The sequence below is a fragment of the Gadus macrocephalus genome, chromosome 14 (genome assembly GCF_031168955.1).
Source record: "Gadus macrocephalus chromosome 14, ASM3116895v1".
NCBI lineage: Eukaryota > Metazoa > Chordata > Actinopteri > Gadiformes > Gadidae > Gadus > Gadus macrocephalus.
The window spans coordinates 6,929,823-6,947,865 of NC_082395.1; the positions used below are offsets into that span (position 1 = coordinate 6,929,823).

General features: G+C 40.6%; 2 protein-coding genes across 2 annotated transcripts; both read right to left on the minus strand.

Moving 5' to 3' along the window:
- Window positions 1-637: 637 nt before the first annotated feature.
- vps26a (VPS26, retromer complex component A) lies at window positions 638-7,683 on the minus strand. The gene is made up of 9 exons (XM_060070847.1): window positions 7,540-7,683; window positions 6,394-6,543; window positions 6,027-6,102; window positions 5,559-5,715; window positions 4,970-5,134; window positions 4,750-4,856; window positions 4,263-4,364; window positions 3,071-3,180; window positions 638-2,878 (listed from the first exon to the last, which is right to left on the minus strand). The coding sequence occupies exons 1-9, from the start codon at window positions 7,540-7,542 to the stop codon at window positions 2,762-2,764; spliced, it is 987 nt and encodes a 328-aa protein (XP_059926830.1). The 5' UTR covers window positions 7,543-7,683; the 3' UTR covers window positions 638-2,761.
- A 4,002-nt stretch (window positions 7,684-11,685) lies between these two features.
- Window positions 11,686-15,369, minus strand: srgn (serglycin). Its single transcript, XM_060070850.1, has 4 exons — window positions 15,169-15,369; window positions 13,869-14,010; window positions 12,363-12,538; window positions 11,686-11,861 (listed from the first exon to the last, which is right to left on the minus strand). The coding sequence occupies exons 1-4, from the start codon at window positions 15,221-15,223 to the stop codon at window positions 11,791-11,793; spliced, it is 444 nt and encodes a 147-aa protein (XP_059926833.1). The 5' UTR covers window positions 15,224-15,369; the 3' UTR covers window positions 11,686-11,790.
- Window positions 15,370-18,043: the final 2,674 nt, after the last annotated feature.

Consider the following 18,043-nt stretch of genomic DNA (forward strand, 5'->3'; position numbering starts at 1 on the left):
CTTAAACATGGAAAGCCAAGTTGATCAAGGTTTACAAACTTGAAGTATGGTTTAATCTCTAGACTATCGATTATATGTCTAGAGGAGGTCGCTAACAGGCGGACAGAGGTCCGGGTCCGGACCCAGAGGTCTTCCCATGCAGACCCGGACCTACAGCGGGTTACGATATAAAAAACTGACTGGGCTCTTCTATTTTAACCGGCGCAGCCTCTCTAGTCTTTACGGTAGTGGTTTAGCGGGGGTAGGAAACGCACAGGAAGCAAATAATATAATAAAATATACGAAATTCTTCGCTGAGGAGCATATGTCTGATTATTGGCAGAGGTGATTTTACCCCAATGAGGAACTATTTATGAATGAAGACATTGATTTTAGCTAATACATTAGTTAAAATGCTACAGTGTCCCTTTAACGAGATGATTATTTTTTATTATTTGAAATGCTGGTAAATTCACCAATTAAATCGAACAGAATATGCATAACTGATCAATATAGACATCCAACAAATGAATCGAACATTTTACATGTTTTTTTTTTATTCAAAAGCACACTTTTAAGAGTTATTTCTCACAATAAACCACTTAATTAATTAATAAACACATTTAAATAACAGAATCTCAAATAAGACTAAAAAATATTCAGTATAAATCTCCTTTATTCACTGATTAATTAGCTCTATATCTTGACTGGGGTATATGTATATATATACAAATATTAGCCATCCATACACTTGGGCGTGTTGACAGCTTTTATTAACATGCAATGTGTAATGTGATTGGGACAGGGCTATTTTGATGTTTTGTGTTCATTATGCTTCTTAACATTTCAAACGAGCTTAAATGCCTTTACAGTGCTCAGAAGGCTTTGTGTGGAAGCAACTGTTGCACAGCAAACAATGAACAATCATGACATACAAAGCAGGTGGAAGGCTCTCAACCCTCAAACCTCATACAAGCACATGACATGAGAAATGTGAACAGATTGCTGCTTTAAAAAAAAAAAAAAAGCATTGTTGCAGGAGTTGGACATGAAGAGATATTATGTAATGATTCTACAAGGACAAACATGATTAAATAATACCAGACATGGCAATACAATGTTTCTAAGGAAGTGCTGTTATTCCATACATCAGAGGGTTTTTTGTGTTTTGAGTGCTGTTTTGCTATGGGCTCCCCTGCTTCTTTTGCTAATCCAAACCATTGGAGGGGAAAGTGCAAAAGTGCAGGGGAAGGCAAGATTCACCGAACACATCACTGTGTGTGTGTGTGTGTGTGTGTGTGTGTGTGTGTGTGTGTGTGTGTGTGTGTGTTTAACCGCTGGTCAAAGCATCACAGTGAAATATGGCTGGATCTAAATAATGACAGTATTTTTTTAAGTGCACCCCTTGCAGGACCAACATTAGCTACATAAGACAACCGTGGAAAAAAGAAAAAAGATTTGGGTCAATTCAATCCCATGTTGTGTTTTTATTGAACTTGCTTGCCCACTCTCTTATAACTGCCAATCCACATGGCTTTCCTGTCCTTGCTTCATAGTTTGGACATGTTTAATGAAGCAATCATGGTTGCTAAAGTGACAAAAAAAAACGGATCTCCGGTGGACTCAAGTGTTTCAGCGTTTACCTCAAGTCTAAATCCCGGGAACCAATTACACGGTGCACTTAAAAGGGAGGGCTCCCCGGGCTTTCTTCCAGAATTCCAAATGAAATATTAGTAGCTCTCTTTTCATTCACTGTAATGACATTTTATATTTACAGTATACAACAGATCACACATAGCTCAAAAAAAAGACACTTCTGCAATGCACTACTTAGAATTTCTGCAGAAGACCACAAAGAGGAGAAGTATGAGGGCCGGCTAGCCTTACTGTCCACACGTCTGTGGCCTCCAGCGGACTGCAGACAGCAGAGCACATTCTGATCTGTGAGCTACGGTGATAGAAAAAAAGGCTGTGCGGTTGCCAAAGCAATGAACTGGGCTAAGGACGATTAAAACAGTTTTTACGAGAACTGGAAACCCAACTATGCCTCTAACTGAGTATACTTAGGTTTATTTTTGTCGCATGACCCCAAACTAGTTGATACCAAAAACAGTAGTTCAGACTTTTTTTTTTTTTTTTTTTTTTTATACAAGATGTCGATGAGTAAATAAATTAAATAAGGATGGGCTGAGAATGATTGTTGTGCAATAATATGAAATAGGTAGATTTTCGTACAGTGCGACCTGTGTATTGAGTGCAGACTGAGCCAATGTCCTATATGCAGGCTGTATCCTTCCATCCTCTCCATTCTGCATATGCCTGGCTGGGATTTTATGGCTTGCATTGTGCGTGTACATTTCTGTGCGAGTGCGTGTCTGCATGCGCGTAACTGTCTGAAATGCCGAGAACAAATATGCTATCTCCCATTGCCTTCACGCTGCTCCAGTTAAATAGATTGAAACCTTCTGCCCACCCCACCACCCACGCCATGTCTTTATTTGAACTAAGCAGACCTAAATCGTATGCTTGTGTGTCCTGATATATGACAAACCTCTCTGTGTGCGTTTTTATGCATAACTCACATCAAGCCTTCTGGTGTTGAGTTATTGAGGTGTGGGTGTGTATGCATGTGTGAGTGTGTGTAATTATGTGTACAAATGTTTTTTCAGTCAGAGAGAAAGGGGGGGAAGGGGGGGGGGCAGTGGTCACCCATCTGGCCGTCGAGCAGGACCTGGTTCGAGGGCGTGTGTGTCTGAGGATTGTCAGTCTGATGCAGCGAGCCTCACATCTCGGGCTGTTCGGCGGTCACAGGCTGCGGCCGGGGCTCTGGCGACTCGTAGCGCTGGACGAAGTTTCTCTTCCTCATCTTCTCGGGTGCTTTCCGCCACAAGACAATCTCCTAACGCACACACACACACACACACACACACACACACACACACACACACACACACACACACACACACACACACACACACACACACACACACACACACACACACACACACACACACACACACACACACGTCAGTGTTGTACAACGGCACGTTGATTTGAAGCCTGAGGTGGAGTGTGGGTGCGCGTGCGCTACCTGTTGCTTGAAGTATCTCCGGTCCTCTTCGTCCACCAGCACTAGGTTGAGGAAATAACGAACCGAGAACTTCTTGTTGACGTCCCTCATGGTGGCCGTCAGGTCGTATGCTGTTGGAGGACAGAGACGTTAAAGATGGGGTCGAACGGTGGAGGAACAAGCGAGAGGACGATACATTTTGAAAGTATCCTACCAGAATGAACCACATCCCTTACTTCAGGCCTCACTCCAAAGCCTTTCCCCCAAAACATATCTCTGGCTTGCTAGCCTTAGCGATAGGTCTGCCTGCCTTGTAGAAGACTCCGGTCATGCGCAAGGAGTGCACAGGCAGAATGAGGGCAGATAGCCAGTTAGGTAGGAGCAGAGACAGGCAATCCAATCATTTCATTCCAACCCTTCAATGGCTTCATTCTTTTTTTTTTTTAAGAGCATTTGATTTATCGATTACTGTCGGGACTTGGAGAATTGCAACAAATATTAAAAATATGCTTCTTAAATCTATTGCCTAGCCTAGCTTTAATACTAGGGCCTGGGCAAGTTAACGAGTTAATTGCGCAATCTTATTTTAGTGTGATTAATACAAATTGACGCAGATCCTTTTTTTTTTTGGAAGGTTTTGCCCACAGAATGTCAACATTCACATCATAGATCTTTTTTTTTTTTTTAGTTCTACTTGCTTTACATTAAATTACACTTGCAGTAAGTGACTGCCTGACTACAATTGCAGTAAGTGACAGCCTGTTTACAATTACTCAATCTGTGGTGTTCCATCAGTTTCATACTCAACCCACACTGAGTGAGTCAAGATCTCTGGGTCTAGTTTTTGCTTATTAAGTACATTTGGTATGAATGATAATTTGTCATTCCATTTGATGATCTCATTTAACTTCAATTGGAGTGGATTTTTAATCTAATTTTAAAAGTGTGATTAATCGTGAGTTAACTCACGATTAATACTATGCGATTAAAACTTTGAATCCTTGCCAAGCCCTATTTAATACCATTACGAATAAAGAGTACATTTAAGAATCATCAAACATAAACACATATACATATACATATACATATACATATACATATACACATACATACATACATACATACATACATACATACATACATACATACATACATACATACATACATATATATATATTTAATGCAGCTTTCAGAAAGGGAAATAAGTGTTCACCTGCTAAAAATAGTCTGATAGGGATGGATTCTCCTTTAACGGGCGCCCCGTCCATGATCTCATACTTTGCAACCGTCTCCGTTTCTGTGGTAGTACTAGGACCTACACGGAAAAAACACAATTAGATGACTTGAGTCGAGTAAGGGCCTCATTGCAAACCAGGTGACCACCTAGATGCATTTAGGAACAGCAGCATGTAATAGTTTAGCAGTTTTGAGATACTGCAATGTACAGTCATTTACGTCACATATTATGAGGTTGGAATAGAGTTAAAGAACATGATGGAGTGAAAAAACAAGATGAAGTAACCGATTTAGCATTTCATCCACTCACTAAATTAGGTGTAAATATTAAATAACCTTGTAATGTTGTAACATTGTACTTCTGGGCTGACTCTAAATCACATTTAGATTGATATACTCACATTATACACTATTTTATGAGGCTAATGATTTCTAGGTGGCCTTAAACTAAACGCCAAGCTTACCTATTCCAGTCATCTCCCTCTTAATGAGCTGTAACTCCATGTGTTGAATCTTGATCCGCACAAGCAGGAAATAAATTTTGCCCACAATGACATCTTTGAGGTGGTACCTGGGAAGACGGACAGACAGAACCATCTGGTGATGCTGCGGCCGGGGGCGTGCGTAGCTTGGGAGTTCGGAAATAAGGCTTTACGTTTCAACATGCAGGGTGCTGGGTCTTACTTGGACTTATTGTACTCAAACTCGATATGCAGACAGTCTTCGATGCCCACCTCCATCTTGATGGAGTTGTTCACGTCTGGGTAGGAGGCGAGTTGGTGGACGATCAACTCGTACTCCTTCACCAGGTCAGACAGGCGACGGACTATTGTCACACGGAGGAAATACCTGCAGCAGTGGGAAGATGGAGGCCAGATCCCAGACTGATGACCTTACAGCTCAGGAAGACATCCTCTCTTATATGAGGAACAGATCAGTGATTTGCATTGTTCCAGTATGGTCCAGGTTATTTCACTGTCGTTCAGATAGAATAATATGGTGGTTTACGTTATAAAAAAACTCTGAAGATCCACCTCTTTTGAGAACATTATCTGGGTAATTTGTTTTTTTCAGCTCTTATTAGGAATTGATACCATCTCTGAATCTCTGAGAATCTACTATATTATACAATATTTTCTTATTCCCAAGTGTGGATACACCACACTCCATCTGGTTGTTGTGCAGCACTAGACATTTTCTAGCAGATACTCAAATGTGTCTTGTTTTCTTTGCGTGAAGCCTTGGGAGCCACTTTGGACCCAGGGTGTAGTACCTGAGGCGGACGTTAGTCCCAGTGTAGGACTCGTAGGGCTTCTCCACCTGCATGAACTCAAAGTCGTAGCTCCGATTCTGGGCGAGCTCTCCGGGCAAGGCCAGCTCCTTCACCAGGTCCACAAACTCATGGGTGTTGCTCTTATCAGAGAACAGCTCTGCAAGCACAGTGCTAGAGAGCTGACCACATTGAATTTACTCCCTCGGGCCAAAAAAAGGTGATGTTATAATGGTGATGGTATAATAGTTCAGGGTCACTGCCACTCATGACCGGCACCTGCCGTCATAATCCATTTAGCCATCGACGAAACCCACACAGCAGAGTAGTCATGCAGACTTTTCACTATCCCCATTGTTGTTCCATGTGATTGCAGTCATTACTCAAACATTTGGAGGCAAGGCAGTGTTGCAACAAAAAACAGAGGATTTACCCAGACGCAGAGCCATGGGCTGAATTGACTCAACTCACCGATCTGTCCCACGAATTCAATGCGGATGCCTTGATGCTCGAGTCTCTTCCCCCCCTGCTTAACGTTCAGGTTCACCTGAAGCCGGAAACACACATTGGCTGGGGCACTAATTCTTAAGTAACATCATATAGGGACACGGTGAGTCAAGCCCAACCAGAAATGCTTCTCATTCTGAGGCATTTGGCTAGAATAATAAGATACATGAAAATAAGATACGAGCATCAATCTTTTAACAGTTTGACCCATTTAAAAAGGAACTGTACACTTTACCGCAAAGCAGAACACAGAAGTATCTTTTTCAGTTTTAAAGAACATGTCAGAGACAATATGCCAGACTATCATCCGGATGGAAAGGGCCCTGCTTACCTTCCCAGAGACCGATTCCCCATCGTAAAACATGTAATGTTTCTCCACTTTGCCATCTTCTGTCTTCAGTTCAGCCGTCTTTCTGTTCTCTGCATCATTTAGCAGCACATCGATCTCGCAGACAGCCCCAAACAACCCCCCGAGGAAACTCTGGGAACAGAGCAGAACCGAGCACGCCACGCCATTCAAAAGAAGGTTCTTGTTAGACTCAAGTCTAGATAGTCCAGACGGACTTACAGGGAAAGACTATTTTCTCACAATGTTATCTGATGTTATCTATTATCAGTGTGTGTACCATATGCAATTTTTGTTGAACCAAACCCAAGTTGCATTTCAGTGTTGCCTTCCAAGATGGGCTTCAGTACTAGCAAACACTGAGGAAATGTGAGTCGGTTGGGAATTTGGTTTTAGTGACATGCTGCACCAAAATGATAACTCAAGCCAAAGCAGACCAGCTAGATATAATATATATATATATTAATGTATAACACGATCAAATTAAATTGTTTTACATCACATGGATTGGTATACTTTTATAAGGAACTAGTGTAATCCCCAAGTTTTGGCTGTGTTTGTCGCTACCAACTAAACACCGATCTGTGATAATCGGGTGTCCTATAAGTCAAATGTCTGCACTACTAAGTACACGACTACCAGCGACAACGGAGAATACGACATGATATACAACATTGAACTCATATATTTACATACACACAAATGAATCGTGAACACTCCTCAGGAAGCAGCCCTGATCCCGGACTGTCATCTAAAGGACAGTGACATGTGAAAGCTAACGCCTTATGCAGATCCCAACCAGCGATCCAGTTAACAACCATACACCAACGATCTTGCGTCTTGCATCCAAAGCGTCCATAACCAAACCATCTCAAATTGCTGAGATCCCTCACATTATCGGTAGATATTTCCAGTGCTCTTTTCTGATATGTTCTTCCCAACAGCAACGCTGGTTGTTCCCCGGTGGCCTCTCTGCTTATCATCCCCGGCTAGATGTGTGTGTGGACTACAAGTGTGTAATGTGCATTAGCAGAGATAAATAGAAACCCGTATCGACGTCCCTTCAAACCTAATAAGCTCCCAGGTTTATTCGACCACATTTTGGCCAAATGTGTTTTTCTCCAAACTCACCATTTCGGCTCTGGGGACAGGTGAAGCTAACAGCTAGCCTCTCTCTCGGTGTAGCCGACCACTGTGTTGCTATCTGGACCAAGGAGCCCTGCTGGCTGTCATGTGATCCCTGTCATATGAATCACAGGACGCAGTCTGCTGCTGAATCAAATAAGGACTAACAGGAATTGTAGATGCTTCCAAGCAAAACTTAATACTTATGTGTATTCTTTTTAAATTACTGAATGGAAAATTAAGTTAAGGGTGTGTAAATGTTTCGGCTGTTTAGACCCTGATTCCCCCCAATGTTTTCTGTCAGTTGTTAATGGAAGCGGGGGATTAATAGACGGTCCAAAATGAAACACTTCACATAGGCGTATGTATTCCTACGTAGCCTTGGGTTCGTAAAATACAATATTTGTCTTATTCTTATAATAGAACAATTTGCATTAACGGGTAGTGACACCCAGAGGCGTCGTCAGCCCCTTTTTACTGGGGCACGTGCCCCAGTAAAAGTCTCCAGTGCCCCAGTAAAATTCCATTGATCATTATTAAATTCATCTGCAGAAGCGCCGCTCTCGCTATGGAATCGGCAGGATTCATCAAGTGCATCTCCTGCTGCCTCAGGAGTCTTCAGTCGAGCCTGCCTCTTACCAGCCAATCAAAAAACGAAAGGGGCTACATAAAAGCCAATCAGAAAATAGCCCTATTGTATCTGGGTAAGATTTAACGCAACAACCAATGAAAAAAATCAGTTATTTACGGATTCGTCCACGTGACTCTTCTGAAAGTGTGCAAAGTATGACCAAGTGTTTCTTTCTGTTCAATAGTCTAGATAGAACTTTATCAATCCCCTGTAGGAGAAATTTGTTAATAAAACAATAATGGTAAAAAAAATAAGGAATCTCCCACTTCCGGCTTCCATGAAAGAGAACCATACTAATTCACACAATAGCGTTGATGCAAATCTAGCATTAAAGGTTAATTTAAGGAAGTTCTCTCCAGTCACGCTGAAACTAGTTTGCTAGTAGTAGCGCTTTAATTTGCAGTGTAAGAGAATTCTGGGAAATCTGAATGCTGACAAAATTCTCAGAATTCTGACACTGCAATTTATTTGCACGCTACGACCAGTGAACTACTTTAAAAAAAAACTCGACACTGCGACCAGGCGACAAATGACTGGTGAGAACCTTCTTAAATGAACCTTTAATGCTGGATTTAATTATCAGAATTCGGATTTTATCCAAGTATTCTGACTTTATTATCAGAATGCTGAATTTTATCTCACAATTCAGAGTTTATTAGCCTATTCGATTTCTGAATTAAAATTCTTGTGATGAATAATCTACATTTGTACAGTCGATGTGCAGCACTTTAATTCCCGTCAACTATGTTTTCTAACACCAGCATTTCCACAACTATGCTCATGTTCGTGACTGCTATACAAAACCATTTATAGTGCATCTATTTTTCTGCTGGGTAGTGATAGTCGCCCTAAATGCAGCTTTAATTTGGGCTCTGATTCTGAATAAATGCCGCTGCTGAACTGTGTGAATAAATAAAGGGAACTGAAATCTAAAGAAGAGGTTTTGATGTACCGTGAATTCCAGCTGAAAGTGGAACATTGCTGCCATCAGGGGAAATTAATGTAACCTAGGCATATTGTAAGTAGCTTTCAATACCTTGTTTTTTTGTTGATCATGTTTCGTTGGAAACCACGGGAGCTGGAAAAAGCCCTGAAGTAACTCATCTCCTTTTTTAACGTTACAACAAATTCACAACTTGTTTGACACAAACAATGACAACTTGATTGCTGTTAAAGAATGTTGCCCACATAATTAGCACCAGTTTTCAATACTGAGCGTCTGTAGCCTGTAGTTTTATAGCACACACACACACACACACACACACACACACACACACACACACACACACACACACACACACACACCTTGCATGCACGCACACACACGGAAAATGAATAATGAATGAAAAATTGTCTGTCTTCAAAACTTGAGGAAGTTTTAGACAAAAACTTCCTTAACACAAAAAAGGAAATTATGGATATACAGGGTGTTTTTAACATACTGGATCCAACAATGATCCCAACATTGACACAGATAATTCAGATCATTGCACTCACAATTCCTGTGAACAGTTGTAGTTGTGAGCGATCTTTCAGTGTGTCGAGAAGGCTCCACACCTGGCTTAGGTCAACCATGGGGCAAGGAAGGCTTCACCAACTTTCTCTTTTGTCCATTGAAAAGGAGCAACTATGCAAAGTGAGTCAAAGCCACGTTATTGACCGCTTTGCCACCATGAAGGCGCGGCGATACAGCTTAATAGTGAAAAAATAATCATTTAAAAAGGCTCTATGCAGTAGTGTATGGCCTTATTTAGTTTAATTTAAGAGCTTTGATGGTTCTATAACATTTTCCAGGTTGATTGGTGGCAATGAGCCAACCTCACCTTAAGTCAGAAATTCTATTAGTTTTAAACCTTGTTTCTTGCCTTTTTAGTACATGTCGTTCTGGCAAAATTATGCTGTTTCCACACAGCTTCTAAATAAATATAGATGTGTAGACTTCTCCTGATAAAGAGGTGAAGGTCATAAAGAGACTTTTTGTTTATTTGTCAGTTACCTTATTTGTAAATCTTTGAGATGTGTATGTGTTTAAATAAATATAATTGTACGGTACTCATGAATCCATCTTTGCGTCTTTACCTTTACCAGTGCTTTAATATAGCCTACAGTATGACAGTGACAACAATTTTGAAGCTCGTACATACCCTTCTGTATCCATATATTTCATATTGTGCACACGTAAAAAAAAAAATTTTGGCAGTTGGGGGCCTGTGCCCCAGTAAAACTCTAGGTCTAGCAACGCCCCAATTCTTTTTTCTCTTGGGAGTATCACTTGAGAATCCATTGACAAATGCGTTAGTCAAAGACTTAAAGTAACAGCATAAGGCGCGTAATACATCTTTCAGTTGGACACTATGACCTCTGAATAGTAGGCAATTCAATTCAAAGGCTGAATATGACACGTTATCATAGGCCTGGTTATTTATGGTTGCATTCCATAAAGCAAAACAGAAAGGACAACATGTAACAGTGAAAACAATTTTATTTTCCTTACATTCTGCGGCTCAATAACTGGCTACGTGTTTTTATTGGCAGTAGTATTAAAAATAACTGGCAATGATTTAAAGTATAAAAATACGAAAATGGGATTTTCAAGGGTCTATATGAGAAAAGCACATGTCATTTACTTGATAAGGTGTTATGAAACAGTTTATCAGAAAAATCTTAAATGTATTCTACAAAACACACAAATGTTTACAGACACATTAAACCATTTATATGTCAGAATAATTGTTTATGACAGCTCTTGTCACCATGGCACAAATATAAAAATCCAACATAGCAATAATTGCTTTCTTAAAGTGAAGAACATCTTTCTGAGAGATATCCTCTAGGTTTACAGACAATTTTAGAGAATATTTGGCCCTTAATGAGATATTGTGGATCAAGAGTGAGATGTGTTCTAACTATATGCTCTACATCTCTCTTTACGTAGTCCATGAATGCCATCAGTAACCACAAGAACCACAAAATGGACACAAGCTTATCCGGGCCTGGGAGTGACAGTGACAAACTACTAGTATGGTAACCAGACAAATCTCGCCAGCTCATGTTTTATTTGCTCTACAGATAATTGCAGTTTCAGAATCGTCTGGCATTGCCAGGCTAACAAAGCTCTGACCTCAAATCTGCTAAACCCTAAATAATACATGGTTGGCCTATGAGGCAAAGCCTAGCTACAGGCCTTCTCACAATATGTAAAAAAAGGATGGAGGAGAGGATTGTAGAGAGAAAGTTTCACAACATGGAAACAACGCCGCAATACAGACATTTGGTCGAAAGAAAGTGAAAGCAACAGAAAGTTAAAATAATATATTATCTTTCCTTAAAATGTGAATATAGGTTACTACCAAAATAAAATAATTAGACTAATTGCACTTGAAATTCAGTCTGTTTGCCTTTATCTCTCAATTTCTAATTTCTCAGGGCTTTACTTTTAATATGGCAATTGCCTTAACATCGTTTTCATTTAACTTTCAGATTGTTAATTTTTCATTTTTTTCATTATGTGTGTGTGTGTGTGTGTGTGTGTGTGTGTGTGTGTGTGTGTGTGTGTGTGTGTGTGTGTGTGTGTGTGTGTGTGTGTGTGTGTGTGTGTGTGTGTGTGTGTGTGTGTGTGTGTGTGTCTACAGATCCAGCAGATGGTCTTCTCTCAGCTCTTCTTCTGCTGGTCGGTAATCAGCCATAACATCCCCCTCTAAATGTAGAAATAGATAAAAAATACAAAAAAGTCACAATGTTTTACATTTCAACTAGCTCGTAGCTTAAAATAACCTGGAAATAGCTGTAGTCAATGCTAGTCAATCGATAGTGATTTCTATAATGTTATCAATAAGATTGCATCCCATAACTGATATATTGTACAAATGAAAATTGTTCTCCAGCACATACCTCTCTCTTTATTCACAATAATCGTACTCTCTCAAACTCCCAGACCCTTTAACTCACGTTACCAGCCGAGCTACGCTAGTTCCCATCACAAAGTTGTACAACCACTGTTTGGACTGAGCACTCTTATTAATCTTTTCTTATTCTTAAAGTCTCCCGCCTACTAACAACTATTAAAGCCCTCAACAGAAAGGACTGTGCACAAACACATCATTGTTTATGTGTAAAGATAATACAATATATAAAATATGAACTATGTTAAAATGTATCAAGCAATTCTCTGCGTGTCTTCAAAAGCGATCTACTGTACCTAATTGGGTCCAATAATCTCCAGAGCCATCTGCCACGGGTGATTCAATTGCAGATCCCTCAAAACCTGTGGAGCCCTCGAAAACTCCGGAACCATCTTCTGTCAAGGATGAAACCGACTCCACCTTGGGCTCTTTCCTCTCAGTCACGGGCCCATCCTCCACTGGCTGTGCCCCTCTGGAATCATAACGGGGGAAAGGCTTGGTACGCAGGGTGAAGTAATACACACAGAGACAATGCCATTTGCCCTCCAATGCTATAATACAGAGGTTTGGCTTTTATTGCTGTTATTGTCATAAATATCCTCCTCATGCTCATCATTGTGTGGTCCTGCCCTGCCCATCACCAAAGCATGGGCACTACTAGATCTGGTTCGGAATTGACCCCTGGGAGCTACTCTGTGGCAACCCTACGCTCCTAGATTGAATAGGTTTAATGAATTTCCCAATGGGTTCAATAAGTATATGTATCATCACAGACAGCCTCACGCAGGGGCAAAAAGTCAGCAACAACCCCTCATATCAATCAGATATTCAGGGCTGTAGGGCACACATCGCAATATGCTTCTCCTGAAAAAGTTGCATAATTCAACATGCATCATCTCACTTTCCTCAAGTGACACTAACGGACTCTTGACTCCCTTCTGCTTCTGATATAACCTGTAAACCAAGCTCTGGGGAAGCGTAGCGGTTAGGTTGATTGAATCCCAGCAGAAAGGTTCTGCGTTTGAACGACAATGTCCAAATTGTAAGGGGTGTAGCCTCCTTTAGATTCCAAGGCGATAAGTCTGAGGCATAATGTTTCTCTGATTTGGATGAGGAGCACTTTTTCCAAAACATTCCACACCTATTTTCAACCAAAGCAAAAATGTCAATACACTTCTGTGTTTTTCACTTTCACTAATGAAAAATGTTGGATTAATGTTTTATATGGTATTCTTCCCGTGGACAGACTTTATGTCATTATGTCTGAGAACCCAGCCATACCGCTGCATAATAAACTGCTGGCCCTGAACAATGGAAGGGGCAGGGAGGGAATCAGCCATCACAGCCAATTTCCTATCAACACTTCCGGTTGACTTCCTGTTAAAGTAGTGCAAAGGGCATGGATCCAGAGGTGCTACTGGTTCCAGGCCCTTTGCCCCCAAGTGCAAGATATTGGCACCAAATCTATTTTGAATGCTTCAGATCGTATTCTCATCGTGTCTCATTTCATCATTGCGGCATGCTTTTTCTTTTCTTTATCTGTCGACAGACAGTTTGCAACAGACACTGTTGCAAACATGACGATTGCTCAACATATCGCTTCCTCTATACTTGAACACTATTAACACACGCCCACAGCCTACCAGTGGCCTACGAACGGACACTGTTTTACACAACTGCTCCCAACACTTTTAATAGGCAAAAGTGTTATGGTGTTCAACTCCTAGACGAAAGGTTATGGATCGAAAAAAACAATGCCGCAGGTGTAGTAGTCATAAGTAACCACTTGTAACCACACTTACATGTACGGTGCGGCGGAAGCTGGCAGTTTGTCAGGTAGGTCTGTAGTGAGATTCATCTCTGGGCCTTGGTGGGTCACGCAGTTGGAGTCGTTTCCCAATGGGTGACATTTCACAAACATGTACCTAGCCTTGGAAGGGGCTCCTGATGAAGAAGAGGAGGAGAAGGTTGAGAAGAGAGAATAAGTGCCAGATTCAATAGGAAGTAGTGTCTCTCTGTCCATCTGTTTGTTTATTTTTTACTCAACAGTGAAACACGGAAACGCTTCAATCAGAAGAACAGTAACAAAGCCTATCACGTGAAAATAACCATCCTAAAATGGATGTGAGTTAAACTATGATTTCCACTTTGGTTTCACACACTTTGCACCATGACTAATTAGCTGATTTATGAGAAAAAAATAAAAAGAGAGATGGAATGCAACCACAGCATAATGTTTTGCTGAATAACCCCATTAAAATGCAGTGCTCCGGATTCCTGACCTCAAACCCACAAACCCCTGTAGGTCTATCATCTTAAAGATCTTTAGTTTGTCTAGAATGTAGGCCAAACGTTTATAACCCTGAATGCACCGCCAGAAAGGCCCCTTCTGCCGTCAGAGGAAGAATTCTGACGTCCTTTCAACTACCTCATTTCTGCTCAAGTTCACATGGTAGGATATGGCTTTATATATTAATTGACATGAGGCATACATGTTGGCATTATTACGTTCCATGACTACAACTGGGTTTGTTTTCTTATTATTGAAGGGTCATCATCAGAGAACTGTTGTTTTATAATATCGAACAAATAGAAGCAGAATGGATTGATATCAAGTCCTAACTCGAATCAAGTGAAAGGGGGATACCATTTCAATTTTACCAGCGTCAATAAGAAATTAAAATGGCCTAACGCCATTACCATTACCATACTAACGTTATCATTTATATATTAATTTATTTGATCTTAAACAGGATTTAAAACTGGACTACAAGGGGCAGTTTCCTTATACGGGTGGCCTGAAAGAAGAAGATTGAATCGGACTTCGAGATTGTGATGATATTCGGGATCACCGCCCCTTCAAAATCGTTTACCGTAAACCAACCCTTTTTTTTTTTTTTTTAATACAGGCCTTCAAAGTATTCACATCGAAAATGTATAGGAAGTGATGAGACTACCAAATATTTTTTAGTAGTCCTACTCGGTTTCACAACACGCCAGCAATCCCTTAACGATAGCTTTACGAATTGTCCAGATAGTTGCCCACACAACTTCAAGTAGGACTAAAGACAAAGCAACGGGAAATAAACAGTCATAACTTACCCGTTCCGCTATTTATGGCAAAACATATGACAGCCAGTGACAAAAATATCTTCATCTTTAACGTGGCAAATATATATATATTCTTAAAAAGTCCTTCAAACAAAACTATAAAACAAACTGAGAAATGCGAATAAAAGTGTGTCTTAATTGAGGTTGCCTCCCGTTCTATTCTGTTATGCGTGGTGAAATGGTTCTGCACATCTGATCTTCCTCTATAAAGCTCAGCCCTCCTGTGCGTCATTGTTTCCTGGGGACGTCTTTAGTAGAAGTGTTTGAACCTTAGAAGTGGAAACTTTTACACCCTCTCTTGCCTATTAGCTATCAGCCATCACGGACAGACCCAAAATAAGATGCGGAAACAGTGGCAGAGAAAGATGGGGACGGAGACCACAAGATGAAGATGCGTGCTCAGCTCATCCATGGATGTATTATAATAACTTTAACATGTTTTCAGCAGAAGTGCCACACAGAATAACAGAATGCTAACTATTAACTATTGGCAAAGAAGTTTAAACAAGTTGAGACACATGAAATATGTTGCGGTCTCCCAAGCAGATGTAATCTGATATTCACTTTACTGCTGATGATTCATCGGAGGTTTTACACAGATCATGTTTCAGGCAGTTCTGAGCTAGCACGGTCATTAGGAACATGTAGTGCTTCAAAAGAGAGCATATTGGCTGAATTATTCATGCCATATTTGGACTGTCAACTGATCACCTGAGAGTGAAAATGAAGAAGAAACCAAAACAGAGAGCCTGTTTAAAGGACAAAGAGGCCTGCAAATTAATGGCAGTTTTGTCTCTATACAACGCAATAGTGTGTGTGTGTGTATGTGGTGTGTGCGCGTGTGTGCATGCGTGTGTGTGTTGGGGTGTGTCTGTGTGTGTGTGTGTGAAGATGTTCACATGTGTGAGATTCATCAGGAAGTGGTCACAACGTTTGAGTATTATCTTCCCACAGGAAATAGACCTGCCTACTTTCCAACACATCACAATTTGGTTCCACCACTGCATGGGTCTTGCAGCCCAGACAGAGTTCACGTGGCAAGCGAAAAAGAGTGTAAAATATATTAATTATGTCCAAAACACAGAAGTGCAGCTGCAACACAGCTTTGACCTCCATCAAACTAGGAGCATCCTTCTTTCAAACCTTCAGGAATGCTCTGAGGTAACTGTCTTCCGGAGGGGGGGCTGTACAATCGGTCATCTTTGGATGCAGGGCAACAACATGTTATGCCTATTATCATTAAAAACCATTTTTTTTACCATCCATTATACACAACACTGATGTAATAATGGTCAGAAAGATAATCAGGCAGTGATACGTTTGCACATAGGCCTACTATGAGTTAGCCCTGGAATGCTGGTGCAGTAGAAGAAGAAGAAAAATATGTACTGAATATACGTGTATATATATGCTTTGGTGAAGCAAACCCTGCAGTAGCCAAAAAAATAAAGGTTTCCTCTCAGGTGGAAACTGAACTTGCTGGTATTAAGAGATCATACAGTATTAGTAGCATCCCAGCCCAAAATCCTCACTAAAAGGGAAATTTCAGTGATATAGAGTAGCCTATTGGTCAAGTGAGGGTGTTTGACCCCGTTACGGCACTGTCTGTATGTTGCTCTCTTGATTTCCCTCTATTGTCATGTGCAGTTGCCAGTCAATTAACCAGCAGCTCATCACACCATTTCAGTTCCCAGCAAGGGGAGGCCTGCCACCATCTTTTTGGTCTGCCGAGCTTAACCCTATTTATGTCATCTGGAGAGTTTGACAGGATTGCTAGATCATTTGAAATCATATATTACACATTGCCCACCATTTCTATGTTCTTTGTTGCTACATTGCGCGTTGGGACAGGTAAGACAAAGGTCTCTTTACATTCACAACACGTAGTGCTGTTCTGTTTAGACACATTAGGTTAGGAGGGTTGCTACCAACTGTATTTTGGGTTAAGTTTAGGTTAGGAAAGTAGACATGTGGTCTATGTGAGAGCTGGTAAGCTTTGCCCTCCTGTGTTAGCTGTTAACTTTGCTTGGTTTTGTTTGGTTATTTTGTTTGGTAACCCTAACCCAAGACCCGGTTGCATTGTGGTGTACAACTTGTTTATCTATCATGCATAACCTGGCCATTTTGACATCAGTTACCACCCCCATTCCCCCTAGACGTTGGGGGTTCTGAAAGACTCTAAGCTGAATGGTCCTGATTTTGAAGTAATGCATTTACTTGCATATTACCAAAATGAAAGGTTTGGTGATAGGAAATGAAATTCTGAATGATTATAGGCAGTGTGTTGTATCGCATGGTTCTGTCTCAAAGAGGGAAAGTAAAAGTGCAAAGATGTCCTCCAAACTGCAATTGCATGGAGACGGCAGAGAAGGACAAATGTATTGGGTGTTGACCATACAACCCGTAACTGGGTTAGTAACATCTTCTCCCTGTCTTTATATCTCAAACGGTCTGCAGAGTTTGAAGACCAGCATTGGCGAGTGATTCTAATAACTGCGATTTAGTTCAACCCTTGCACACCTGTCATCGGGATCCAGCTCTAGGCTGTTTGACCTTTTAAACCCCAGCTTAAGCCTCTTAGTCATAATTGATGGAATGTAAGAGATCATCAGATTAACCATACCCATGCAGCGTGATACTGCCAACAGATACTTGAAATTATAATTTAACTCACCCTGGTTTACGTTTCAATTCTTGACCAATTATTTTGGCAACTTGTATAGTCTCCTATAAATATGCTGTTTTTTCAATATTTGGGCATAAATTAACGATTTATTCCTGCATTACAGGATGTATGACATTTTTTATTTACTAGAAAAAACTGAGAAAATCATTCATTATTGTTCAAAATTAAATATTAATGCTT